The sequence below is a fragment of the Oncorhynchus keta genome, chromosome 30 (genome assembly GCF_023373465.1).
Source record: "Oncorhynchus keta strain PuntledgeMale-10-30-2019 chromosome 30, Oket_V2, whole genome shotgun sequence".
Lineage (NCBI taxonomy): Eukaryota > Metazoa > Chordata > Actinopteri > Salmoniformes > Salmonidae > Oncorhynchus > Oncorhynchus keta.
In genome coordinates, this window is record NC_068450.1 from 61,102,310 (window position 1) to 61,129,140 (window position 26,831).

The 26,831-nt window shown below is 46.8% G+C and overlaps 1 protein-coding gene across 1 annotated transcript in view; it reads left to right on the forward strand.

Annotated features, from left to right (window-relative positions):
* Window positions 1–2,963: 2,963 nt before the first annotated feature.
* The window catches only part of LOC127914047 (ephrin-A2-like), a 49,263-nt gene continuing 25,395 nt past the window's right edge, over window positions 2,964–26,831 (forward strand). The window contains exon 1 of the mRNA XM_052488966.1: window positions 2,964–4,595. Coding sequence (XP_052344926.1) covers window positions 4,405–4,595 — 191 coding nt within the window. The 5' untranslated portion in view covers window positions 2,964–4,404. The remainder of the gene's footprint in view (window positions 4,596–26,831) is intronic.

Consider the following 26,831-nt stretch of genomic DNA (forward strand, 5'->3'; position numbering starts at 1 on the left):
CATGAAAGCTTGATTCACGCAGTCTCTGAACAGTTGATGTTGAGATGTGTCTTTTACTTGAACTCTGTGAAGCATTTATTTGGGCTGCCATATCTGAGGCTTGTAACTCTAATGCACTTATCCTCTGCACCATTCCTATGGTGGTCCTCATGAGAGCCAGTTTCTTTATAGAGCTTGATGGTTTTTGCAACTGCACTTGAAGAAACTTTCAAAGGTCTTGACATTTTCCGGATTGACTGACCATGTCTTAAAGTAATTATGGACTGTCGTTTCTCTTTGCTTATTTGAGCTGTTCTTGCCATAATATGAACTTGGTCTTTTACCAAAGAGGGCTATCTTCTGTATACCACCCCTACCTTGTCACAACACAAGTAATTGCCTCAAATGCATTAAGAAGGAAAGAAATTCCACAAATTAACTTTGAACAAGGCATACCTGTTAACTGAAATGCATTCCAGGTGACTACCTCATGAAGCTAGTTGAGAGAATGCCAAGAGTGAACAAAGCTTTCATCAAGGCAAAGGGTGGCTACTTTGAAGAATCTCAAATGTAAAATACATTTGGATTTGTTTAACACTTTTTTGGTTACTAGATGATTCATATGTGTTATTTGATAGTTTTGATATCTTCACATTTATTCTACAATGTAGAAAATAGTACAAATAAAGAAAAACCCTGGAATGAGTAGGTGCGTCCAAACTTTTGACTGGTACTATATATGTTTTATAACTGCCCTTGTAAAAAAAACTAATCCGTCATTATCCTGCATATGAAGCGGGCCAGTAACCGGAGGGTTGCCAATTCAGATCCCAGGGCTCATGGGGAATATCTGCTGGGTGTGAGCAGACAGCCGGAGGGCTCTTGGCAGTGGCCTCTATCCCATGTCCTACATACTGCCTTTGCGCCCTTGAGTAAGGCACTTAAGCTCACACAGCTCCAGGGTTGCTCTGCCCTGTTCTGCTCGAGTGTTGAGTTGGGTAGAGCATCTACAAGCTACTTCATCCTCCTGCATGTGTGTTTAAACATGGACACTCCAGAGCGGCAGAGAGATGGAGAGGAGCGAGACAGGAGACTAGGACGGAGGGGTAGAGGAGGGATGAGAGGTGTGTGTTTAAACATGCACACTCCAGAGCGGCAGAGAGATGGAGAGGAGCGAGACAGGAGACTAGGACGGAGGGGTAGAGGAGGGATGAGAGGTGTGTGTTTAAACATGCACACTCCAGACCGGCAGAGAGATGGAGAGGAGCGAGACAGGAGACTAGGACGGAGGGGTAGAGGAGGGATGAGAGGTGTGTGTTTAAACATGCACACTCCAGACCGGCAGAGAGATGGAGAGGAGCGAGACAGGGGACTAGGACGGAGGGGTAGAGAAGGGATGAGAGGTGTGTGTTTAAACATGCACACTCCAGACCGGCAGAGAGATGGAGAGGAGCGAGACAGGAGACTAGGACGGAGGGGTAGAGGAGGGATAAGAGGTGTGTGTTTAAACATGCACACTCCAGACCGGCAGAGAGATGGAGAGGAGCGAGACAGGAGACTAGACAGGGGTAGACATAGACCGGAGGAAATGGAGAGGAGCGAGACAGGAGACTAGGAGGAGGGATAAGAGGTGTGTGTTTAAACATGCACACTCCAGACCGGCAGAGAGATGGAGAGGAGCGAGACAGGAGACTAGGACGGAGGGGTAGAGGAGGGATAAGAGGTGTGTGTTTAAACATGCACACTCCAGACCGGCAGAGAGATGGAGAGGAGCGAGACAGGAGACTAGGACGGAGGGGTAGAGGAGGGATAAGAGGTGTGTGTTTAAACATGCACACTCCAGACCGGCAGAGAAATGGAGAGGAGCGAGACAGGAGACTAGGACGGAGGGGTAGAGGAGGGATAAGAGGTGTGTGTTTAAACATGCGTGCTCTAGACAGCCACCTTATGAATAATTCAGTCAGACCACATGCAGCTGGGTCTGGGTTGTTTGGGTTAGAATGGTTAGTTTATTATTAATTTATTTAGGTTATGATGGTTAGTTTATTATTACTTTAGGTTAGGATGGTTAGTTTATTCAAATAACATTTTTATTGGTCACATACACATTTAGTGGATGTAGCAAAATGCTTGTTATTCATTTATTTTGGTTATGATGTCATAAGGTGAATGCACCAATTTGTAAGTCGCTCTGGATAAGAGCGTCTGCTAAATGACTTAAATGTAAATGTAAATGTATGATGGTTAGAATGGTTAGTTTATTATTAATTTATTTTGGTTATGATGGTTAGAATGGTTAGTTTATTATTAATTTATTTTGGTTATGATGGTTAGAATGGTTAGTTTATTATTAATTTATTTTGGTTATGATGGTTAGAATGGTTTATTACACAGAGCAGACCCAGTGTGCCAGTAGATGTATTATTTTACAGCTGTATCTGGGTTATATTGGTTATGATGGGGTATATATATATATATAGGTCTGTTCATACAGATTAGTATTTATTCTTACAATACTCTTAATACTTCGATTATATACATTCTTGCAGCACAGATGCGCTACAATGATAACTACATTATTGTGGAACAGTACAAAGGTAGTAATACCTTAATTGTACAATAAAGGAGTAGTAACTAATTGATTACACGTTTTGTAAAGACATAGTAACTGGATTGACAGTGATAATCTAACCTAACACTGTCAGTATTATCCTAACCCATGTTATATATATGTGGAGTTTAATACAGCTGAACTAAGCGGCTTCAGAGCCGCGAGAGCAGTGAGTCAGACACTGTCCCCAGAGGTAAGAGACTGAGAGACTCCGCCAGCTCAGAGTGAGAGGGGGAGGGAGGGGAGAGGGAGGATGGGGAGAGGGAGGGAGAGGGAGGATGGGGGGAGGGAGGGAGGGAGAAAGAGGCAGGATGGGGGGAGGGAGGGAGAAAGAGGGAGGATGGGGAGAGGGAGGGAGAGAAGGAGGTGAAAACAAGCAGTAAGGAGATTCTGGCAGCAGCGGGAGCTGAGAATCAGATTCACCACGAGGAGTGTTGTCACCATGAGAGACTGTTGGAAGGATCGCCACGTTATTCACTCTGTCGGTCTGTCTCTCTGCCAGTCTGTGTGTGTCTCTGCCAGTCTGTGTGTGTTTCTCTGCCAGTCTCTGTGTGTTGATCCGTAAAGAACATTGTGGAGTGTGGACCATGAAGCCGAATTGTATTTTACATCCAAATCAGCAGAAACAGACAGAAGAGGAACTTGGGACGGGAGGAGAGTGATAGCTGGTGATCTCTGATAAAAACGAGCAGCAATAACAGGACCCAACCAGCCACTCTCACTGAGGAAACGATTAACCTGTCGTGGTTTATTGACCCGAACGGACATCTGAAGAATATTCAAATGGACCTCCCTTAATAAAGGGAGATGTTCAGGACCAGATAGAAACTGGTCAGTACCGAAACATCTTACAGAGGAACCTTCATCACCAAAAACATCATTTCTCACTGAAGAAAGTCTTCAGTACCAAAACAACTCCCGGAGGAAACTGTTACGAACCAATATATCTCTTACGGAAGACAGCTCAGTCCCAGCGAGCTGAGGGGAGTCAGGATGTTCGGTCCCCAGACGACATTAAACCCAGATTGGATTTGGCTTTGCGTCTCATTGTGGAGTGGAGGAGAGGAGTGGAGAGAAGAGGTTTCTATTTGTGCTGATGGTGTGTGATCGATAGAGAGAGGACGACATCGTGAGATGGCTGATAATTCATCAACGCCAGTATTGATAGAAATACAGAAATATGTCAAATAATAACAATGTCTCATCAATGTAATCAATCATCAATGAACAGACAGTGGACTTAAGATAAACGTGTGGATTCAGGAGAATGAAAGTCACTAGTTTGGATGTCATATTCAGGGGAGCACAAGTTGTACAGAGAGGATAAGGGAGGACAAGTCTCAGACCCTGGCAAGAACATAGACACTCTTCCTGTATTGATTGAGATTGAGTGATTTGCGCAACATGCAAGCGCAACAGGTTAGGTTTGGGCATGCTAGCGATTGGTTAGGGTAAGGTTAGCTTTGGGCATGCTAGCAATTGGTTAGGGTAAGGTTAGCTTTGGGCATGCTAGCAATTGGTTAGGGTAAGGTTAGCTTTGGGAATGCTAGCAAAGTGGTCAAGGTTCAAATAAGGTTTGTAAACAAAAACACGCCAAAACAACACACCTGGATTCAAACCGCATTACAAAGTCCTGGATTCAAAGTCCTGCACACTACGACCTCTGCCACCCTGTTTCCACTAACAGGCTGGAACAATCGGAATGGACTGGGATCTTTGAATGCTCAGACACTGATTGAGACGGTCCATGCACTGGATATTCCAACTCAATTGTAAGCTAACATAATCAGCGAAGCAGACTTCAAGTGGACACTATGATGTTGTGTGTAACTGGTTGGAGGAGTGTGAGGTGGACGGCTCGGCCTGGTCAGAGGAGTGTGTGCACGTGTGTGACGCAGGTGGTTCTGATGTGTCTGACTGTCCTGTCTTCCTGTCTGTCCGTCTGGGCTGAAGACCAGATCATCTTCGACCACCATGCTGTCTACTGGAACAGCACGAACCCCAGGTAGGATGATACAGTCTGTGCATGTGTGTGTGTGTGTGTGTTTGTGTGGATGCTATAATTGAGCTGAAAGCTCCTTTTGTCTCTGATAGACAATGAGGGCATCATGCCTCCCTCTCTAGTTATTGAGTATAGCTGATACACGCACACGCACACACACACACACACACACACACACACACACACACACACACACACACACACACACACACACACACACACACACACACACACACACACACACACACACACACACGCAGACGATGCTATGGTTAGCTGGGTCTCATTGACATGGTGCAGAGCAGCCTCGCTCTGTCAGTCTAATGAATTCTGACAGACTGGACAGCATCCCCTCCCTCCCTCCCTCCCTCCCCCTCCATCCCTCTCTCCCTCCCTCCCTCCCTCCCTCCCTCCCTCCCTCCCTCCCTCCCTCCCTCCCTCCCTCCCTCCCTCCCTCCCTCCCTCCCTCCCTCCCTCTCTCTCTCTCTCTCTCTCTCTCTCTCTCTCTCTCTCTCTCTCTCTCTCTCTCTCTCCCTCCCTCCCTCCCTCCCTCTCTCTCTCTCTCAGGTACATATATAAACAGTGAAAGTGCTCCCACTCTATCACGGTTGAATTACCACTAACCGGCTAACAGCCCTGTCTCCCCCTGCAACACACACACACCGACGCTGCTGATTTAGTTCAGCTAACAGCTCTGTCTCTCCACAAGTGCTCAAATATTTAACAGGCAAGGAGGAAGAGTCTCCTCTCTCTCTCCTCTCTCTTTCTCTTCGTCTCTTTCCTTATTTTTTTCCCTTTCTCACTCTGCTCTTCCTGTAAGGGATTTCTTCCATTGGAGGAGAGGCGGACCAAAACGCAGCGTGGTTTCTATTCATGGTTCTTTAATGAAGAAAACTATACATGAACAGACTAACAAAAACAAGAAACGTGAAAACCTAAAACAGCCCTATCTGGTGCAAACACAGAGACAGGAACAATCACCCACAAACACACAGTGAAACCCAGGCTACCTAAGTATGATTCTCAATCAGAGACAACTAATGACACCTGCCTCTGATTGAGAACCATACTAGGCCAAAACATAGAAATACCCAAATCATAGAAAAACAAACAGACTGCCCACGCCAACTCACGCCCTGACCATACTAAATAATGACAAAACAAATTAAATAAAGGTCAGAACGTGACAGTACCCCCTCCAAAGGTGCGGACTCCGGCCGCAAAACCTTAACGTATAGGGGAGGGTCTGGGTGGGCGTCTGTCCGCGGTGGCGGCTCTGGCGCGGGACGCGGACCCCACTTCACCATCGTCTTAGTCCGCCTTATTGTCCGCCCCCGTGGCCTCCTAACCACGGCGACCCTACTAAATGACCCCACTAGACAGAGGGGCAGAAGCTCTGGACAGAGGGGTGGAAGCTCTGGACAGAGGGGCGGAAGCTCTGGACAGAGGGGTGGAAGCTCTGGACAGAGGGGCGGAAGCTCTGGGCTGAGGGGCACTGGCGGCCCCTGGCTGACCGGCGGCACTGGCGGCCCCTGGCTGACTGGAGGCACTGGCGGCCCCTGGCTGACTGGCGGCCCCTGGCTGACTGGCGGCACTGGCGGCCCCTTGCAGACTGGCGGCACTGGCGGCCCCTTGCAGACTGGCGGCACTGGCGGCTCTGGGCAGACTGGTGGCACTGGCGGCGCTGGGCAGACTGGCGGCACTGGGCAGACTGGCGGCACTGGCGGCGCTGGGCAGACTGGCGGCACTGGCGACTCTGATGGCGCTGGGCAGACGGGAAGTTCCGGCAACGCCGGATAGGAAGGCTCTGGCAGCGCTGGACTGAGTAGCTCTAGCGCCTCTGGACTGAAGGGCGGGAGCTCTGGCAGCGCCGAACAGGCGGGAGACTCCGGCAGCGCTGGAGAGGAGGAAGGCTCTAGCAGCGCTGGAGAGGCGGAGGATTCCGGCAGCGCTGGAGAGGAGGAAGGCTCCGGCAGCGCTGGACAGGCGAGGCGCACTGTAGGCCTGATGCGTGGTGCTGGCACTGGTGGTACTGGGCCAAGGACACGCCCAGGAAGCCTGGTGCGGGGAGCTGCCACCGGAGGGCTGGTGCGTGGAGGTGGTACCGGATAGACCGGGCCGTGCAGGTGCACTGGAGCTCTTGAGCACCGAGCCTGCCCAACCTTACCCGGTTGAATGGTCCCGGTCGCCCTGCCAGTGTGGCGAGGTGGAATAGCCCGCACTGGGCTATGCAGGCGAACCGGGGACACCGTGCGCAAGGCTGGTGCCATGTAAGCCGGCCCAAGGAGACGCACTGGAGACCAGATGCGTAGAGCCGGCTTCATGGCACTTGGCTCGATGCCCACTCTAGCCCGGCCGATACGCGGAGCTGGTATGTACCGCACCGGGCTATGCACCCGCACTGGGGACACCGTGCGCTCCACCGCATAACACGGTGCCTGCCCGGTCCCTCTCGCTCTCCGGTAAGCACAGGAAGTTAGCACAGGTCTCCTACCTGGCTTCACCACACCTCCTGTGTGCCCCCCTCCATGAAATTTTTGGGGGTGCCTCTCGGGCTTCCTTGCCAGCCGTGTTCCCTCATATCGCCGGCTCCTCTCTCCAGCTGCCTCTGCTCTCCTAGCTGCCACCACCTGTTCCCATGGAAGGCGATCGCCAGGATCTCCTCCCAGGTGTAGCAACCCTTGCCATCCAATACATCGTCCCATGTCCATTCCTCTTTGCGCCGCTGTTGCTGTTGCCCGTTACCACGCCGCTTGGTCCTGTTGTGGTGGGTGGTTCTGTAAGGGATTTCTTCCATTGAAGGAGAGGCGAACCAAAACGCAGCGTGGTTTCTATTCATGGTTCTTTAATGAAGAAAACTATACATGAACAGACTAACAAAAACAAGAACCGTGAAAACCTAAAACAGCCCTATCTGGTGCAAACACAGAGACAGGAACAATCACCCACAAACACACAGTGAAACCCAGGCTACCTAAGTATGATTCTCAATCAGAGACAACTAATGACACCTGCCTCTGATTGAGAACCATACTACGCCGAAACAGAAATACCCAAATCATAGAAAAACAAACAGACTGCCCACCCCAACTCACGCCCTGACCATACTAAATAATGACAAAACAAAGGAAATAAAGGTCAGAACGTGACACTTCCCCTCCTCCCTCTGTCAACGTGCTACATCAGACAGCATGCTTTGTTTGTGCAATGCTATTGTTGTATCGCTGAATTAATGTGTGATGGGAGGTTGATGGAAAAGTTTGTTTAAACAGAAACAAATGAACAGGAGATGAGTTTCAAACCACACACACACACACACACACACACACACACACACACACACACACACACACACACACACACACACACACACACACACACACACACACACACACACACACACACACACACACACACACACACACACACACACACACACACACACACACACACACACACACACACACAGAGCTTTGTTTCTGCGAAACACACATGCACACACACACACACACACACATCCTGTCTCTATAGCCTCAGAGAATAGCCAAATCTAATCCCAGGGTTTATCCTTCAAAGTAATTATTTCCTCCCCATCCCGTTTCTTCCTGATCCCGTTTTCTCCCCATCCCAATTTCTCCCCATCACGTTTTCTCCTCTCTCTTCTGGGAGGCTTTGTGGTTCTCTACATCCTCCTCCAGAGGTCCCTAATGATGATTGCAGAGGGCTTCATGCTATGGGATGGATGTCCTCAGAGAGACACTGAAAGGGGAAGATAGTGTGTGTGTCTGTGTGCGCAGAAAGGCCTACTCTCCTCTCAACTGTGTCAGACACACAGACTTAGCCATGTGCAGTCTCTCCTGTCCCGTGCGCCACATTCACATCCATGTATCTGTTCTGACACACAGACTTAGCCATGTGCAGTCTCTCCTGTCCCGTGCGCCACATTCACATCCATGTATCTGTTCTGACACACAGACTTAGCCATGTGCAGTCTCTCCTGTCCCGTGCGCCACATTCACATCCATGTATCTGTTCTGACACACAGACTTAGCCATGTGCAGTCTCTCCTGTCCCCTGCGCCACATTCACATCCATGTATCTGTTCTGACACACATCTTCACTATACACTTACATGTAACAGCAAACCTTTGTGTGTTTGTGTGTGTCTCTCTGTCTCATCTTACTGTCTTCTCTGTTCGACATGAAACAGCCTCTGTCTGCCTGCCTGTCTGTGTGTCTGTCTTCCTTTTATTTCCACTATGACTGATGTACATCAGTTATGACAAACACTTCTAAACAGGAGACTAGAAACAGGAGACAAGAAACAGGAGACAAGACAACAAAAGCCTGTTAACGTCTCTGACCTGATTACAATACAATAATCAAAGCTTCTGGTGTGTTTGTTTGTGTAAGCTCTCAGTACACCATTTTTACAGAGTGAGAGAGAGGGAGGGAGACAGAGGTTGTAAGGAGAGAATGAGAAGAGTTATGGAGCGAGAGGTGGATGAGAAAAAGTATATGGAGAGAGACAGGAAGAGATGTTTTGCTGGTGTACACAATCTGTTTTCCACTTGGTTTAGCTTCACAGGTGATGTTAAACGTCTATAAAACATTTGTCAGGACTCGGAACAGCTTTCACTCAGCAAACTTTGTTAGGAAATCTGTTTTTAGTGGTGCGTGTGTGTGTTTGATATTGCAATCACATCACCACTCATGATACATTTTAAAAGATGGAGGCACTTGTCTGAAATATCCCCTTATTCTTAATCTGATCTCGCTTCATTGACAGGTCCTTCTTGAATTACGGTGACATTTGGGCACTTTGGGGGGAAAGTACTTCATTCTTCTAGATGCGTATTTATTTCAATGTATTTAGTTACATCTTCCCATTCTAAATCAACTAACATGGTACCTTAATGACTTTAAATAACGTTTACCATTATGATAACATTGTGTCACTAGTAGGAGTATTAACACCAATGAGGGTAACCCCAATGTGTCACGTGTGCTCCCTCTCCGACCTCTAGGTCACCAGGCTGCTTGTTATGGTGCACACCTGTCACCATCGGTACGGGCACCAGCGCCTCATGAGACTCACCTGGACTCCAACACCTCCCTGATTACCTTCCCTATATATGTCACTCCCTTTGGTTCCTTCCCCAGGCGCCATTGTTTCTGTTCCAGTTCATGTCATTGTTTGTGTTTCTTGTTTTTGTATTTAAACACTCACTCCCTGAACTTGCATGCCGACTCTCAGTGCACTCGTTACACAATGAAACATTTTGGGTTGAGGTTTTTCTGAAATGGAGGCCACAAATGCTGAAATCTAAGGTCATCAATCACTTAAAAAGAATGTACTGAAGTGATATGATTAATCATTTTGCTCACAATGATATTTCCCTTCATTTAAATTCACTAACACCACGTGGCACTTTGGATTGAAACACACCACATGATTAACTGAATCTTCAAATGTATGACGCACTTAAAGGGTGTGTTCAGCTAATAATTGTATTTAATATAGACCCCTCCCTGATAAGTTTGCCACTGGAAAGAATGCTCAAGGTTCTTGTATATCTTGCTAATCATTGATTTTCAAGGCGGTAACCAATGAAATAACACTGAGGGACACACATTATACTGGTAACTTCATTGCCTTCTTTGTTTTTATTGATCTATACAATACCTGATAGTAGATGTCAAAGATAGCAGATATATACAAGATACAGTGCCTTGCGAAAGTATTCGGCCCCCTTGAACTTTGCGACCTTTTGCCACATTTCAGGCTTCAAACATAAAGATATAAAACTTTATTTTTTTGTGAAGAATCAATAACAAGTGGGACACAATCATGAAGTGGAACGACATTTATTGGATATTTCAAACTTTTTTAACAAATCAAAAACTGAAAAATTGGGCGTGCAAAATGAATGTTTGAAATATCCAATAAATGTCGTTCCACTTCATGATTGTGTCCCACTTGTTGTTGATTCTTCACAAAAAAATACAGTTTTATATCTTTATGTTTGAAGCCTGGAATGTGGCAAAAGGACGCAAAGTTCAAGGGGGCCGAATACTTTCGCAAGGCACTGTATCTGGTGTACTGCATTAGAAACACAATATACTAGAGATATTAGATGGAAACATTCAATATTACATGGAAACATGGAAAGAAGTTATTCGACACAGACGCACACCCACCCACACACACGACAATGAAATGACAGGAGTGAGAAAGGAAAGAAGTAGAGAAATAGACTATAAGAAAGGTGGGGACAAAGACAGGGAATATAAAGAGATTACAGGAGGAGTTACAGGAGGAGTGTGTGAGGTATGAGTTGTGGCGTACGGCTGTGGAGCTGCATACTCGCTGTTTGATCACACACACTTCAAACGCACACTTCTGTCTTCTCTCCAGATCCCAGACCTGTGTGTCTTTGTGTGTGTGTTAGAGATGGTGCACTGTTCTAAACTGGGTCGGTCCTAAAAACTAGACTGCTGAGAAAGTGGCGGTGCAGCTTCCTTCTAACATTACTAACAGCTTTATGCTGGGCTTCTTAAAGGGATAGTTCACCCAAATGATTAAATGCCTTATTAGTTTCCTTACCCTGAAAGCGGTCCTATGGACAAGGACAGACTGTAATCCACGCTTTGGGTGTGTTTACTCATGGTGACCAACCACTAACTTTAAGCATTAGTGTGTGTGTGTGTGTGTGTGTTTTGGAAAGGGATTGTGATAGCTTATTATTCTGAAGTTTTTCTTGCTGTCTACATCTGTGAGAGAAACACAATTGGAGAGAAAATACTTGTCTGTCAGAGAGAGGTTTTCAGAGATGTGTGTGTGTGTGTGTGTGTGTGTGTGTGTGTGTGTGTGTGTGTGTGCCACAGCTGGTGTGAAAATGCTCCCAGCAACATCTCCTCATTGGTTCAGAGTTCAAAGACTGTTTTCTCTCTGGTTGGGGAGAGAGGGAATTACCCCCCCCCCCCTCTTACACACACTGCTGTCTTTATTAGTCTTGAGGAGGTGATGAGGCACAATTTCTCCCTCCTACTTTCTCACTAATTCAGAGAGGCTGCCAGGATGTATAATTCATGTTCTCCCTGCCATCCTCATTCAGGTGTGTGTGTGCGTGCATGCGTGCACTGTGCTATTTCGCAAATGTACTATTCAGCTTTAACATGTTTCAGCTGTGAAGAAGATCTCCTGTAATGCTTCCACATTCGTCACACACACACACACACACACACACTAACTTCAGCTGAAACCCTGTACTCTACAAATAATTTATACTTTATATTATTAATATAAATAATGATGTATTAATGATCCATCTACACTACAAGTGTCAAATTATTTCAAAATTAGTTCTGTTTTGTACGTAGACATTGATAAGTGTTATTAGCCAAATACCTTTCTCTAAACTACCGTCAAATCACTTAGACTTTCAAATGTATAGGCTGATAGGTTCATACTTTATTAATCCTCAAGACGACATTTCAGTAGAGAAAGCTGAGAGACATAAGAGGGTTAAAAGTAGAAATGTGTTAAATCATTTGAAGAGAAAAAGAGGAAGTTTATACAGTGAGACAGACAAATGGGTTAGAAAGGATGCTGGTTGTCTTGATAGAGAATCCTATATAGATGCTGGTTGTCTGGTTAGAGAATCCGCTATAGATGCTGGTTGTCTGGTTAGAGAATCCGTTATAGATGCTGGTTGTCTTGTCACGAACCGGCTCAAAGCCCGTAACAAAAGGGAGACAACGTGGAGATAAGGAGTAATAAAATATATATTTATTAAATAAGTAACTAAGTATAATATACAATGGTGTCTGTAATCAGTAGTCAGTAGTGTAAGTGAGTGTTTTGCATGAATGTGATAATGCAGGGTGTTGAAAGGTTCCAAAGCAAACAACCAAAAAACCACCAAGAAAAACAACCAAATCTATTAAGGTGTCTGCATGGAGAGAGTCTTCTCCATGAATGGGGAAGTGGTGTATTTATCCTGGCAGACACCAGGCCCAGGTGTTTCCCATGTCGCTGACGACCCTCCCAACTCCGCCCACCAGCATCCTAATAAGGAAATAACAGAGAGAATACAGCAGACAGAGTGGGAGGGTCGTCACCCCCCCCCCCCCATAAAACCGGGGACCAACAAGGACCCCGGAACAAAATACCAGCCTCTGAGTTCCAAATTGACACAGCTTCTGCGCCACAAATTGATGAGGGTTTACATGCTCACACTTACAATTTGCCCCAGCCAACCTCCTCCCCAGACCTCAGCGACCTTCGCACAGGAAGCAACATTTAAGAGGAAAGAAGAAAACAAGACCAGGAGGGAGCAGACAGGACAGAGAGAACATGACAATACGAAACAATGGTCAGTCACGTAAACATTAGGAACAGGGCGCACGAGAGAGCGCATCAGCAATCACGTTTTCAGTCCCCCGGATGTGCCTCACATCGAGATGGAATGATTGTAAAAATAAACACCATCGCATTATCCTCTGGTTTGGACACATCATGGACCTCAAAAAAGTGAGGGGGTTATGGTCGGTGTAGACCACAATAGGTACTACCCCCAGACCCGACATACACTTCGAAGTGTTGTAGCGCCCAAATGAGTGCTAGCGCTTCCTTTTCAATAACCGAATAGTTCAACTGATAATCGTTAAACTTTTTGGAAAAGAAACTAACAGGCCTCTCAATCCCAGACACATCTGCTTGCAGCAAAACTGCACCTGCCCCCACATGACTAGCATCCACCTGCAAGGTAAATGACAAATCCACACGAGGAGCAGCCAGCACTGGAGTTGAGGTAAGCAACCTCTTTGCATCTTCAAAAGCGTGTTGACAACGAGTAGACCAAACGTAAACAGCCTTAGCTTTCAGCATATCTGTCAAGGGAGCGACCACAGTAGAGAAGTTATTACAAAAACTACGGTAATAACCAATCATGCCCAAGAAACACATCAGTTCCTTTTTAGTAGTTGGTGGTGGAAAAGCATCAATAGCCACCACTTTAGCCCGAACAGGACGCACTTCACCCTGCCCAACCACTTTTCCAAGGTATGTAACGGTTGCCTGAGCAAACTCACATTTAGCCAGATTGATTGTGAGGCGACCCGCAGCCAGACGTTCGAACAAGGCTTGAATACGGAACAGATGTTCTTCGCAAGTATCTGCATATATCAATCACTACATCGTCCAAATAAACAGCGCACCCGGTCAGACCGGCGACAACCCTGTTCATAAGTCGCTGAAAAGTGGCAGGTGCATTGCGCAGACCGAAACTCATAACCAAATACGAGTACAGACCAAAGGGTGTAATAAAGGCAGAGATATAACGTGCCCTACTCGTCAGTGGCACCTGCCAATAGCCTTTTAACAGGTCAAATTTGCTCACAAACTTAGCTGCACCGATTTGATCAACACAGTCCTCCATCCGAGGAAGAGGAAATGAATCTGGCTTTGTGACACTGTTTACCTTACGGTAGTCCGTACAAAAACGGTTTGTTCCATCCGGTTTACTGACCAAGATACAGAGAGAAGCCCAACTGGAGAAAGAAGGCTCTGCTATCTTACTCTCCAGCATGTACTTGACCTCAGCATCCAGACAACGTAGTTTCTCTGAAGAAACTATAGAACCGCTGACGAATGGGGTCAGCACCTCCAATGTCAATATCATGTTCTATTAAGTTTGTACGTGTAGGTGTATCAGAAAACAAACCTGGAAATCTCTGAATCAGACCAACCATCTCTTTCCGCCCATCAACAGGTAGGTGAGTGAGAAGACTGTCTAAAATATCCAGTGTTTCTGAATTTTTCAATCTACCCTGCAATATACAATCGTCGGGACCAGGAACATCTTCCTCCTCATGCACAGATCTAGCACGACAAGAACCCAAGGAAACAACGGTATCAGCCAAAAGACTAGGTTTACCGTACTCTGTAGAATCCCACTGTTCAGTCTCAGAGGAACGTGCATAATAGGGTTTTAACAGATTTACATGGCACAGCTGGTGTGCTTTCCTCCGTTCTGGAGTGGCAACTAGATAATTTTGCTCAGTGTACTGGCGCACCACTGTATATGGACCTTGAAACTTGGCTTGAAAAGAAGAACCAACAATTGGCAGCAGAGCAAGAACCTGGTCACCTGGACTAAAGTGACGAGGCTCAGTTCGGCGATCAAATATGCCCTTCATCCTCTCCTGTGAAGATGATAACTTCTCTTTAGCCATTTCACCAGCGGCGTACAGCCGTCGCCGGAAATCACACACATACGATAACAGGGACTGAGGAGGCTCGGGAGACTTCCAGTCATCCTGGAGAACAGATAAAAGTCCACGCACCCTATGTCCAAACACAAGGTCATTTGGACTGAAACCTGTGCTCTCCTGTGAAACTTCCCTAGCGGCTAACAGTAACCAAGGCAACCCCTCCTACCAATCCTTATCCATCTCAGTACAATTAGCTCTCAAAAAAGACTTAAGTGTTTGATGGAAACGTTCCAGTGCCCCTTGACTTTGCGCGTGATAGGCGCTAGACAAATTGTGTTTAATATGGAGCTGTTGCAGAACCTGACTAAACAGATTAGAGGTCAAATTAGATCCTTGATCACTCTGAATGACCTTAGGGATTCCAAACAATGAGAGAAACTGAGTCAAAGCTTTTAACACCGATTTAGTCGTGATAGATCGGAGAGGATAGGCAGCAGGAAACCTAGTGGTCTGACACATCACAGTGAACAGGTAACTGCTACCCTTTTTAGAACGAGGCAGAGGACCCACACAGTCAATAATCAGATACTCAAAAGGTTGGCTGAGTACAGGAATAAGAAACAATGGTACTGGTTTAATAGCTTGATTAGGCTTAGCAGTTAATTGACAGGTGTGACAAGTTTTGATAAAATCAGAAACATCCCTCTTTAATCTAGACCAAAAGAAATGTCTTAATATGCGATTGTAGGTTTTCCTCACCCCCATATGTCCAGCAACGTCGCTGTGAGAAGTTTCCAACACCAACTCACGAAGCTTAACTGGTACAACAACCTGACTAATTGCCTCCCCCAGAAAACAACTATCATGAGACACCCACTTTCTCATCAGGACATCCTCTTGGAGAAAATAGCCATGGGCGACATCTCCCAACTGTTCTATAGGCACAATTTGATCACGCAACTCTTCCAACGTGGGGTCATCCCGTTGCGCATTGATTAGATCTGAGCGGGTTACAGATAACGGGATAACAAGGAAAACAGTGACATACTTTGTATTATTATCATTAGTCGGCGCAGTGACCAGTTCGCCACGGCTCATAGAACGTGTCACTGCACACGCAGAGAACACCTCTGGGAAACTCTGTACACTCATCAGGAATCCCAACAAATGACGGCTTAGTGGAAACCACTAGAGATGGAAACACGACAGGCCATACACGCTCACCAGCCAAGTTATTCCCAAGGATAACATCGATACCCTCAATAGGCAACGAAGGACGCACCCCCACAACAACTTCACCCTTTACCAGCCCACAATCCAACATGAGTTTATGCAATGGAACTGACAGAGTGTTCAAACCTATTTCCCTAATTAGAACACTATTCCCCGAATCAGTCTCAGCAGAAAAGGGTAACACAGACTCCAACACAAATGATTCAGAGGCACCTGTGTCTCTCAGGATCTTCACTGGCACTAGGTCTTTACTTCCTAACATAGACACAAAACCTTCTGTAGTGAAAGGTAAATAGTCTGGATCAATATGGACTTTCACATTCTCCTGGGCCTGAGGAAATGAGTCATGAATGAACTGATGTGGAACAGGTGCAGCTAATGCAGTAGGCTTAGATTTAGCGTAAGCACCCTTTGACCTGAGAAGTGGACATTCGTTTTTCCAATGACCTGAACCTTGACAGTAGTGACACTCCTGCCCAAAGTCAGCTTTACCATGGGAGTCAGGCTCAACCCTAGTTGAATAGAACTCTGCCCGGTGAGCGAAGCCCAAATCTATCCGAACGCCCCCACTCTTTCCGAATACGGGGCTCTGCAAAGACACTTGTGAGTCAACACATACTCGTCCGCCAAAACCGCAGCTTCAGCAACATTCTTTACTTTCTGTTCGTTAATATACGTGGCAATACGATCAGGAATTGTGTCCTTAAATTGCTCTAACATAATCAGATCACACAACCCTTGGAAAGTCACAACTGCAGAGGCGGAACACCAGCGATTAAACTGTAAAGATAACTGTCGCGCAAACTCAACATGAGTCTGGTTATCATCCCTTTTTAAAGTTCTAAATCGTTGGCGGTAAGCCTCAGGGACCAATTCATAAATCTGTAACACAGCTGTTTTAACTTTATCATAACTGGCACTGCCGTGTACACTAAGAGCTGAATATGATTCCTGCGCTTTACCAGTCAGCACACACTGCAACATTAAAGTGCGGTCAGAATCAGGCCAACTCCTAGCGTCAGCAACCCGCTCAAACAACGAAAAGAATGTCTCGGGGTCCCTTTCATTAAACAGAGGCAATAACCGTAAGTTCCCAACAATATCAAATGTCTCTGGGGCACGACCAAAAGCGGAACTACCCCTAGGTAAATCTGGGTCACCTTCCCAAAACAAACTCTCCCCTGAGATCTTTCCTTCCCTAACCAACTCTATACGTTCTTGTTGCAACTTGATTTTAGCACGCTCCATATCTTGTTTAAATGCCAATTCCTTTTCATATTTTACACGATCATGCTCTAGCTTCTCACGATCAGTCTCTAGCTTCTCACGATCATGCTCTAGCTTCTCACGATCATGCTCCAGCTGTAACAAAAGCAGTTCTTTCTGCTGTTCAAAAAGAAGGCTACTAGGACTAACCGATGGAATGGCCATTGTAACGTTATGGGGAGACGACAAATCCTCAGCAGAGGCTGGCGCGGTGGTATTCTTGAAGTTACCACTCTCCATCAGATTGGCCTTCAATATCAACCTAATAGAATTCTTTAGACGTTTATCACTAATCTCAACCTTGTAGTGTTCTGCGACCTTTAACAGCTGTTCTTTAGTACCTAAATCTAACAATTCCTCTGATGGAGAGCGAATGAACTTATCTACATAAGACGCCATAATCACACACACAAAAAAAATTCTCGCTCTTCCCTTCTGCTGAGCACACCAGACCACAACCCGAGAATTGACAATCACCCTGAGCACCACAGAAGAGAGATGAGATACGGAGCTTCCCAAAACCTACAATAACTCAACCCTAGTCTTCGTGCAGATTTGCGGTGGGAATTTACGCACTGTAGCCCGCTGGCAAGGAAAAACTCCCCAGCATGCTGGCAACTTCCACCAAGCCACGGATGTGCCCCCGAGACAACTGCTCAGTCCACAGACACCACACAAAAATAACTAACATTAACCATGCCCAACATATTCCAAAAAAATGAAACATGTCGCTAAACCTATCAGGGGAAAAAGGCTATAGCTCCAGGCAGCAAGTTCCACTACCCTACCCAAATCTCCCACCGAGGTACACGGCCGATTACTCACCTCAGACTGACGTCCCAACAGAAAGTAGAACAAGAGTTCAGGCTAGGCAGGGCCTGGAAACTAACCATTATACTCTCTCCAACACAGCACACAAACCAAACAACAAAGGCAACCAATACCGGGCCTATCAAACTCAAACAAAATATGCAAACCAAACACGTACCTCCACGGTCTCCCAAACCAATAGTTCAAATATCCCGGATGAGCCCCCACTTGTCACGAACCGGCTCAAAGCCCGTAACAAAAGGGAGACAACGTGGAGATAAGGAGTAATAAAATATATATTTATTAAATAAGTAACTAAGTATAATATACAATGGTGTCTGTAATCAGTAGTCAGTAGTGTAAGTGAGTGTTTTGCATGAATGTGATAATGCAGGGTGTTGAAAGGTTCCAAAGCAAACAACCAAAAAACCACCAAGAAAAAACAACCAAATCTATTAAGGTGTCTGCATGGAGAGAGTCTTCTCCATGAATGGGGAAGTGGTATATTTATCCTGGCAGACACCAGGCCCAGGTGTTTCCCATGTAGCTGACGACCCTCCCAACTCCGCCCACCAGCATCCTAATAAGGAAATAACAGAGAGAATACGGCAGACAGAGTGGGTCGTCACAGTCTGGTTAGAGAATCCGCTATAGATGCTGGTTGTCTGGTTAGAGAATCCTCTATAGGTGGTGGTTGTCTGGTTAGAGAATCCGCTATAGATGCTGGTTGTCTGGTTAGAGAATCCTCTATAGGTGGTGGTTGTCTGGTTAGAGAATCCTCTATAGATGCTGGTTGTCTTGATAGAGAATCCTCTATAGGTGCTGGTTGTCTGGTTAGAGAATCCGCTATAGATGCTGGTTGTCTGGTTAGAGAATCCTCTATAGGTGCTGGTTGTCTGGTTAGAGAATCCGCTATAGATGCTGGTTGTCTGGTTAGAGGATCCGCTATAGATGCTGGTTGTCTGGTTAGAGAATCCTCTATATATTCTGGTTAGAGAATCCTCTATAGGTGGTGGTTGTCTGGTAAAGGGTTGGGGTGGTGATTGTCTGGTAAAGGGTTGTGTTGGTGGTTGTCTGGTAAAGGGTTTGGGTGGTGGTTGTCTGGTAAAGGGTTGGGGTGGTGATTGTCTGGTAAAGGGTTGGGGTGGTGGTTGTCTGGTAAAGGGTTGGGGTGGTGGTTGTCTGATAAAGGGTTGGGGTGGTGGTTGTCTGGTAAAGGGTTTGGGTGGTGGTTGTCTGGTAAAGGGTTGTGTTGGTGGTTGTCTGGTAAAGGGTTGTGTTAGTGGTTGTCTGGTAAAGGGGTGGGATGGAGATTGTCTGGTAAAGGTTTGGGGTGGTGGTTGTCTGGTAAAGGGTTGGGATGGAGGTTGTCTGGTAAAGGGTTGGGATGGAGGTTGTCTGGTAAAGGTTTGGGGTGGTGATTGTCTGGTAAAGGGTTGGGATGGAGGTTGTCTGGTAAAGGTTTGGGGTGGTGATTGTCTGGTAAAGGGTTGGGGTGGAGGTTGTCTGGTAAAGGGTTGGGATGGTGATTGTCTGGTAAAGGGTTGGGATGGAGGTTGTCTGGTAAAGGGTTGGGGTGGTGATTGTCTGGTAAAGGGTTGGGATGGAGGTTGTCTGGTAAAGGTTTGGGGTGGTGGTTGTCTGGTAAAGGGTTGGGGGCAGAAGGGGGTTATGGTTGCCTGTTTCCTGGTAAAGTGCTTACGGGGCATGTCAGTGTTTGGAGTTATTAATAAAACAGAAATTATATTATTGATCAAAGATGTGGAAAACTGCCCGCAGATATAACCTCATTTTGATATGGATGTGTGTTCGATATGGATTTAGTGAAGAGCCTCTAAGTGTTTTCCAGCTTTGAGTGATTAAGTCAGGCTACCACAGTAGACACACATGAGGATGGAGGGAGAGAAAACTCTTATGTTTATGTCAGTTGGTTAATCAGTTAGTTAGTCGTCAGTCAATCAGACAAATTTGAAGCATCTACTGTGAGATTCAATTATTCAATTTCATCAAAATCACTGGAGCAGTTACATACGTTTAGTCAGTTTATTCCAATAAGCTTCCCCAACCCTCTCATACCCGGGAGGGGTAGTACCGTACAAAACTAGTCCCGAGAGGAGAGAGGGATGTGAGAGGAGAGTGTAGAGGGATGTGAGAGGAGAGTGTAGAGGGATATGAGAGGAGAGTGTAGAGGGATATGAGAGGAGAGTGTAGAGGGATATGAGAGGAGAGTGTAGAGGGATATGAGAGGAGAGTGTAGAGGGATATGAGAGGAGAGTGTAGAGGGATATGAGAGGAGAGTGTAGAGGGATATGAGAGGAGAGTGTAGAGCGATATGAGAGGAGAGTGTAGAGGGATGTGAGAGGAGAGGAGAGTGTAGAGGGATATGAGAGGATAGGAGAGTGTAGAGGGATGTGAGAGGAGAAGAGAGGAGAGTGTAGAGGGATATGAGAGGAGAGGAGAGTGTAGAGGGATGTGAGAGGAGAGTGTAGAGGGATATGAGAGGAGAGTGTAGAGGGATATGAGAGGAGAGTGTAGAGGGATATGAGAGGAGAGTGTAGAGGGATATGAGAGGAGAGTGTAGAGGGATATGAGAGGAGAGTATAGAGGGATATGAGAGGAGAGGAGAGTGTAGAGGGATGTGAGAGGAGAGGAGAGTGTAGAGGGATGTGAGAGGAGAGGAGAGTGTAGTGGGATATGAGAGGAGAGTGTAGAGGGATATGAGAGGAGAGGAGAGTGTAGAGGGATATGAGAGGAGAGTGTAGAGGGATATGAGAGGAGAGGAGAGTGTAGAGGGATATGAGAGGAGAGTGTAGAGGGATATGAGAGGAGAGGAGAGTGTAGAGGGATATGAGAGGAGAGTGTAGAGGGATATGAGAGGAGAGGAGAGTGTAGAGGAATATGAGAGGAGAGTGTAGAGGGATATGAGAGGAGAGTGTAGAGGGATATGAGAGGAGAGTATAGAGGGATATGAGAGGAGAGGAGAGTGTAGAGGGATGTGAGAGGAGAGGAGAGTGTAGAGGGATATGAGAGGAGAGTGTAGAGGGATATGAGAGGAGAGTGTAGAGGGATATGAGAGGAGAGTGTAGAGGGATATGAGAGGAGAGGAGAGTGTAGAGGGATATGAGAGGAGAGTGTAGAGGGATATGAGAGGAGAGTGTAGAGGATATGAGAGGAGAGTATAGAGGGATATGAGAGGAGAGGAGAGTGTAGAGGGATGTGAGAGGAGAGGAGAGTGTAGAGGGATATGAGAGGAGAGTGTAGAGGATATGAGAGGAGAGTGTAGAGGGATATGAGAGGAGAGTGTAGAGGGATATGAGAGGAGAGTGTAGAGGGATATGAGAGGAGAGGAGAGTGTAGAGAGATATGAGAGGAGAGTGTAGATGGATATGAGAGGAGAGTGTAGAGGGATGTGAGAGGAGAGGAGAGTGTAGAGGAATATGAGAGGAGAGTGTAGAGGATATGAGAGGAGAGTGTAGAGGGATATGAGAGGAGAGTGTAGAGGGATATGAGAGGAGAGTGTAGAGGGATATGAGAGGAGAGTGTAGAGGGATATGAGAGGAGAGTGTAGAGGGATATGAGAGGAGAGTGTATGAGAGGAGAGTAGAGGGATATGAGAGGAGAGTGTAGGGGGATGTGAGAGGAGAGTGTAGGGGGATGTGAGAGGAGAGGAGAGTGTAGAGGAATGTGAGAGGAGAGTGTCGAGGGATGTGAGAGGAGAGTGTAGAGGGATGTAAGAGGAGAGGAGAGTGTAGAGAGATATGAGAGGAGAGTGTAGAGGGATATGAGAGGAGAGTGTAGAGGGATGTGAGAGGATAGGAGAGTGTAGAGGGATGTGAGAGGAGAGGAGAGGAGAGTGTAGAGGGATATGAGAGGAGAGTGTAGAGGGATGTGAGAGGAGAGTGTAGAGGGATATGAGAGGAGAGTGTAGAGGGATATGAGAGGAGAGTATAGAGGGATATGAGAGGAGAGGAGAGTGTAGAGGGATGTGAGAGGAGAGGAGAGTGTAGAGGGATATGAGAGGAGAGTGTAGAGGGATATGAGAGGAGAGTGTAGAGGGATATGAGAGGAGAGGAGAGTGTAGAGGGATGTGAGAGGAGAGGAGAGTGTAGAGGGATATGAGAGGAGAGTGTAGAGGGATATGAGAGGAGAGTGTAGAGGGATATGAGAGGAGAGTGTAGAGGGATATGAGAGGAGAGGAGAGTGTAGAGGGATATGAGAGGAGAGTGTAGAGGGATATGAGAGGAGAGGAGAGTGTAGAGGGATGTGAGAGGAGAGGAGAGTGTAGAGGGATATGAGAGGAGAGTGTAGAGGGATATGAGAGGAGAGTGTAGAGGGATGTGAGAGGAGAGGAGAGTGTAGAGGAATATGAGAGGAGAGTGTAGAGGGATATGAGAGGAGAGTGTAGAGGGATATGAGAGGAGAGTGTAGAGGATATGAGAGGAGAGTGTAGAGGGATATGAGAGGAGAGTGTAGAGGGATGTGAGAGGAGAGTGTAGAGGATATGAGAGGAGAGGAGAGTGTAGAGAGATATGAGAGGAGAGTGTAGATGGATATGAGAGGAGAGTGTAGAGGGATGTGAGAGGAGAGGAGAGTGTAGAGGAATATGAGAGGAGAGTGTAGAGGGATATGAGAGGAGAGTGTAGAGGGATATGAGAGGAGAGTGTAGAGGGATATGAGAGGAGAGTGTAGAGGGATATGAGAGGAGAGTGTAGAGGGATGTGAGTAGGGATAAAAGCGTCTGCTAAATGGCATATATTAGGATATGAGAGGAGAGGTATGAGAGGAGAGTAGAGGGATATGAGAGGAGAGTGTAGGGGATGTGAGAGGAGAGTGTAGAGGGATGTGAGAGGAGAGGAGAGTGTAGAGGAATGTGAGAGGAGAGTGTTGAGGGATGTGAGAGGAGAGTGTAGAGGGATGTGAGAGGAGAGTGTAGAGGGATATGAGAGGAGAGTGTAGAGGATATGAGAGGAGAGTGTAGAGCGATATGAGAGGAGAGTGTAGAGGGATGTGAGAGGATAGGAGAGTGTAGAGGGATGTGAGAGGAGAGGAGAGGAGAGTGTAGAGGGATATGAGAGGAGAGTGTAGAGGGATGTGAGAGGAGAGTGTAGAGGGATATGAGAGGAGAGTGTAGAGGGATATGAGAGGAGAGTATAGAGGGATATGAGAGGAGAGGAGAGTGTAGAGGGATGTGAGAGGAGAGGAGAGTGTAGAGGGATATGAGAGGAGAGTGTAGAGGGATATGAGAGGAGAGTATAGAGGGATATGAGAGGAGAGGAGAGTGTAGAGGGATGTGAGAGGAGAGGAGAGTGTAGAGGGATATGAGAGGAGAGTGTAGAGGGATATGAGAGGAGAGTGTAGAGGGATATGAGAGGAGAGTGTAGAGGGATATGAGAGGAGAGGAGAGTGTAGAGGGATATGAGAGGAGAGTGTAGAGGGATATGAGAGGAGAGGAGAGGAGAGTGTAGAGGGATATGAGAGGAGAGTGTAGAGGGATATGAGAGTGTAGAGAGATATGAGAGGAGAGTGTAGAGGGATATGAGAGGAGAGGAGAGTGTAGAGGGATATGAGAGGAGAGGAGAGTGTAGAGGAATATGAGAGGAGAGTGTAGAGGGATATGAGAGGAGAGTGTAGAGGGATATGAGAGGAGAGTGTAGAGGGATATGAGAGGAGAGTGTAGAGGGATATGAGAGGAGAGTGTAGAGGGATGTGAGAGGAGAGTGTAGAGGGATATGAGAGGAGAGTGTATGAGAGGAGAGTAGAGGGATATGAGAGGAGAGTGTAGGGGGATGTGAGAGGAGAGTGTAGGGGGATGTGAGAGGAGAGGAGAGTGTAGAGGAATGTGAGAGGAGAGTGTCGAGGGATGTGAGAGGAGAGGAGAGTGTTGAGGGATGTGAGAGGAGAGTGTAGATGGATATGAGAGGAGAGTGTAGAGGGATGTGAGAGGAGAGGAGAGTGTAGAGGGATATGAGAGGAGAGTGTAGATGGATATGAGAGGAGAGTGTAGAGGGATATGAGAGGAGAGTGTAGAGGGATATGAGAGGAGAGTGTAGAGGGATATGAGAGGAGAGGAGAGTGTAGAGGGATATGAGAGGAGAGGAGAGTGTTGAGGGATGTGAGAGGAGAGTGTAGATGGATATGAGAGGAGAGTGTAGAGGGTTATGAGAGGAGAGTGTAGAGGGATATGAGAGGAGAGTGTAGAGGGATATGAGAGGAGAGGAGAGTGTAGAGGGATATGAGAGGAGAGGAGAGTGTAGAGGGATATGAGAGGAGAGTGTAGAGGGATATGAGAGGAGAGTGTAGAGGGATATGAGAGGAGAGTGTAGAGGGATATGAGAGGAGAGTATAGAGGGATATGAGAGGAGAGGAGAGTGTAGAGGGATGTGAGAGGAGAGGAGAGTGTAGAGGGATATGAGAGGAGAGTGTAGAGGGATATGAGAGGAGAGTGTAGAGGGATATGAGAGGAGAGTGTAGAGGGATATGAGAGGAGAGTGTAGAGGGATATGAGAGGAGAGGAGAGTGTAGAGGGATATGAGAGGAGAGTGTAGAGGGATATGAGAGGAGAGGAGAGTGTAGAGGGATATGAGAGGAGAGTGTAGAGGGATATGAGAGGAGAGGAGAGTGTAGAGAGATATGAGAGGAGAGTGTAGAGGGATATGAGAGGAGAGGAGAGTGTAGAGGGATATGAGAGGAGAGGAGAGTGTAGAGGAATATGAGAGGAGAGTGTAGAGGGATATGAGAGGAGAGTGTAGAGGGATATGAGAGGAGAGGAGAGTGTAGAGGGATATGAGAGGAGAGGAGAGTGTTGAGGGATGTGAGAGGAGAGGAGAGTGTTGAGGGATGTGAGAGGAGAGTGTAGATGGATATGAGAGGAGAGTGTAGAGGGTTATGAGAGGAGAGTGTAGAGGGATATGAGAGGAGAGTGTAGAGGGATATGAGAGGAGAGTGTAGAGGGATATGAGAGGAGAGTGTAGAGGGATATGAGAGGAGAGGAGAGTGTAGAGGGTTATGAGAGGAGAGTGTAGAGGGATATGAGAGGAGAGTGTAGAGGGATATGAGAGGAGAGTGTAGAGGGATATGAGAGGAGAGTGTAGAGGGATATGAGAGGGATGTGAGAGGAGAGAAGTGGTGGATGAGAGAAGAAAGTTGAGAAAGTTGCTGAAGGTCATCTGAGAGCCTCGGGGTAGGACCAATCAAAAGACAAATCTGTCAGCCAATCAAATCTGTCAGCCAATCAAAGCCCAGTCCTGTATCATATTCTTCAATCGGCAAACACACACACACACACACACACACACACACACACACACACACACACACACACACACACACACACACACACACACACACACACACACACACACACACACACACACACACACACACACACACACACACACACACCCCCGCAGGGAAATGCAAGTAAGTGAACTGTTTAAAACAGAGAGAACTAACCTTCATCAGCCTGCTTTATCTGGAAGTTTAACCTACACAACTATTAATATGCCTCTCTAACACTGGGAGGAGAGGAGCGATCACAGGCTTTGATATGGTAATGAGAGGGTTTACACACACACACATAGACACACACAGCCTGAGTGCGATGGGGCTGTTTACATAAGGGCCTGCCCTGGGAGGAGTGAGAGCTGTCATCCTGCCAGAAAGAGAGAGAAAGAGAGGGGGGGAGAGCAAACAGCCTGTTTGATGTTTTTTACTGAGGGATGGAGTGAGAGCTGTCATCCTGCCAGAAAGAGAGAGAAAGAGGGGGGAGCAAACAGCCTGTTTGATGTTTTTACTGAGGGATGGAGTGAGAGATGGTGAAAAGGAACTGCTTAGAGAAGAGGAAGGACAACTAGTAAGAAAACAGAAGATGGAGGAATGAGAAGGAGATGGAGGGTAGAGAAGAGAAGAGGAGGAAAGAGAAGGAGATGGAGGGTAGAGAAGGACATGGAGGGAAGATAAGGAGATGGAGGGAAGAGAAGAGAAGAGGAGGAAAGAGAAGGAGATGGAGGGTAGAGAAGGACATGGAGGGAAGATAAGGAGATGGAGGGAAGAGAAGAGAAGAGGAGGAAAGAGAAGGAGAAAGAGATGGAGGGAAGGGAAGGAGATGGAGGAGGGAAAGTGGAGAGGGTCATGGTAGGAGAAAGGGAATGGTAAGACCAAGAGGAAAAGGAGGGGAAGGCAAGAATCGAGAGAAGGGGGGGATAAAGGATATGGATTCCCCTGTTTCCCTCAGTTCAATGTGTCCTCTTTCAGGCTCTTAATCTACATTAACACACACACACACACCCACACGCTGCCTTCATGTCCGCACTCAGTGCTTAAAATAAAGTTTTGTGTGTGTGTGTGGGGGGGCGAGTGTATGGCTATGTGTGTGTGCATGAGGGGGTTGTAACCAAGGTCAAAACCACTTAAGTGTCTGTCTTATGTAACCCCCCCCAGTCCAAATATTCCCCTGCTATGTCTGTGTCTGAGCTGCATACTAAGGTGGACACACACACAGACACACACTCTCTTTAAAGCGAAAGGGTGTGTATCGATTTAGCATGGTGTGCAGATTCCCACCACAACCCCTATACAAGGATTAAAATGAGAGCGCCAGAGAAACACACACACATCGCTTCTTAACGACACAACCTCTCCTAGCTACTCCTGTATCAGTTAGTTGAGGGGTATCTCGCTTCCTCCCCTGTATCCCCCTTCCTCCTCTTTCCT